At 47.6% G+C, this 2,454-nt stretch overlaps 1 protein-coding gene across 1 annotated transcript; it reads right to left on the minus strand.

Annotated features, from left to right (window-relative positions):
• Positions 1-112: 112 nt before the first annotated feature.
• LOC111396427 (protein enabled homolog) lies at positions 113-2,048 on the minus strand. The gene is made up of 3 exons (XM_023022862.1): positions 1,783-2,048; positions 1,361-1,509; positions 113-204 (listed from the first exon to the last, which is right to left on the minus strand). Exons 1-3 carry the CDS (start codon positions 2,046-2,048, stop codon positions 113-115), a joined length of 507 nt encoding a protein of 168 aa, XP_022878630.1.
• Between the last annotated feature and the right edge of the window lie 406 nt (positions 2,049-2,454).

Here is a 2,454-nt window from a genome sequence, read left to right on the forward strand (position 1 = left end):
CTGTCTAATTGTCATTTAGGGGAATTTGACTGGTACAAAATTGTCGAGTATGCCCTATGGCTTTGCATCTGCCACACCTACGCGGTCGAGGAAACTCTCCGGTAGATGGTATTCAAGATGTACTTGGACGTCCAAGACCACGCGGTTCAACTACTGGTGGCAACAAATCATTAAACAGGAGAATGTGCTCTGGAACTTCCCACTCTGTTTCATTCAGCAGAGGAAATATAGTCTCCGCATATGCTGTTCTCCAAGACTCAGTCGTATAATACAAAGAGCATAACGTTCTCGCTGCAAAGCCTCGATACATGGCCACCGCAATTGCATGCTCACATGGAAAACTCTCCAACTGAAATCTCGTACAAGTGCATGTGTTATCAGTCAATTCCACCATATATGTCGTATTACGTGCACATTGCACGGAGAAGCGGAACTCATCTAGTGCTTTCACATTCAACTTCCTCGCAACCTCTGCCGCCTTAACGAGTTTCTCCTCTTGAGCTGGGGCCAGCACGCTACTGCAACTCTGTGATGCCGCACGTCGGTCATGAAACCACTGCTGCAGCTTGTTACGAATGTTCTCAATCATTACGAGAATTGGTAACTCTTGATCCTTCTTAAACAATGCATTGAGAGACTCCGCGTTATTCGACGTCATCATATTGTATCGACGTCCTGGAAAGTATGACCACGCCCAATGTTTGATCCCCATGTTCATCAGATACTCCAACGCCGGTAATGATTTACTTCCCATCTCAAACATGAACTTATTACACTCTTAAGCACTGTAAGCTTTGGCTGCTCTCCTGAATAATGAAACGATGCATTTGCCCCGATACCTAGTTTTCAAATTACCTTGTATATGGTACATGCAATACCCGTGATGTGCCTCTGGAAAAACTTCAGTGATACCATTTATTATAGACTGTCCCCGATCGATTACAAAGGTAAGGTCTTCGATTTCCCCGATCACTTCCCTCAGTTTCGAAAAGAACCAACGCATGGACAGATCATTCTCGCTGTCGACTATGCCGAATGCAATAGGGTAAATTTGGATGTCGGCGTCTTGACATGTAGCAATAATTAATTTGCCATGATATTTAGCTTTCAGAGTTGTACCATCAACTAGAATTACGGGTCGCATTGCATTTTAAAAACCCCGAATACATTGTCCGAGAGCCATGAAGAAATACTTAAAACAATTATTGCTCCCCGTCTCAATAAAAAATGTCGTGCCAGGATTAGTTTTCCCCANTATGTGAATTAAATATAATTTATTGAATATCGTTGACGTATAAATTTATTGAATAATTTTTAATGTTATTTATGTAGGAGGGCAGTCCAGCTGATCGACGATCACCTTCGCCGAGGGTATCTCCTTCTCCCTCGTCCAGACATGTCCCCCGTGTATCGTCGACACACACTGATGATTTGTATGCCCGTCTGACTGGATTTATAGTGGAGGAGGTCGGCGCGCTACGACGAGAGTTGACGGAGAGGGTCAATGATCTGGGACGAGAGTTTACCGAGAGGGTCGACGATCTGACAGGGAATGTCGACTATCTGACACGGAAGGTCGACGATATGGGACGAGAGTTGACAGGAAGGGTTGACGATCTATCCCATGATGTTGGAATGCTACAGTCTTACGTTGTCGACCTTCAGGATGCGGTAGCAACACTTAGATGAGATTTAGCCGCTAGGCGATAGGGGGACAGAGGAGATGGTGGAGATGATCGAGATGGTGATGAAGAGGGAGGTCACCTACATTTTTGGCATGACGAGACATTAGAGTCATTCTGATTGTCTATGGAGGGGGATAGGGTGGCCCCGAGGGGGGGCGATGGGGGGAGAGGCACCGATGGGAGAGACGGAGGAGGTGGCGAAAGAGGGGGAGGCCCCGATGGGAGGGGCGAAGGAGGTGGCGACGGAGGGGGAGGCACCGATGGGAGGACGAATGAGGTGGCGACGGAGGAGATTGCCCCGATGGGAGGGGCAGATGAGGTGGCGACGGAGGAGGGGGCCCCGGAGGGTGAGAGAACGCCCATTGTGATTGAGGGTAAGAGACATGCTGTTGATGAGACGGAGCAGGTGGTCGGCAAGAGGTTGAGAGTGCCGTCACAGTATGCTGTTTCCCCCTTCATGGTTAAGGCCAAGAGGAGGACGTTCATCGATGGGACGTATCCGAACTTATTCAGAGAGGTGGACAATGTCAAGTGGAAAGCATTCGAGACGGAGTGGAGGAGAATTATCCCCGGGTAGGTATTGTATGATTTTAATAAAGCACTGTACGCTAACTCGTCTATGCTTATTTTAACATTTCCCGATTTTTTCAGAGCTACCCGCACGATAGGTAACCGAACGGTCTCGGACGCTTACAAGTGGTTCCACGATATTACGACTTTGGGAGCTTGGCTCGCCGACGATGTAAGTGAACTATTCATTTCGTGTTTT

The sequence above is a fragment of the Olea europaea genome, chromosome 6 (genome assembly GCF_002742605.1).
Source record: "Olea europaea var. sylvestris chromosome 6, O_europaea_v1, whole genome shotgun sequence".
NCBI lineage: Eukaryota > Viridiplantae > Streptophyta > Magnoliopsida > Lamiales > Oleaceae > Olea > Olea europaea.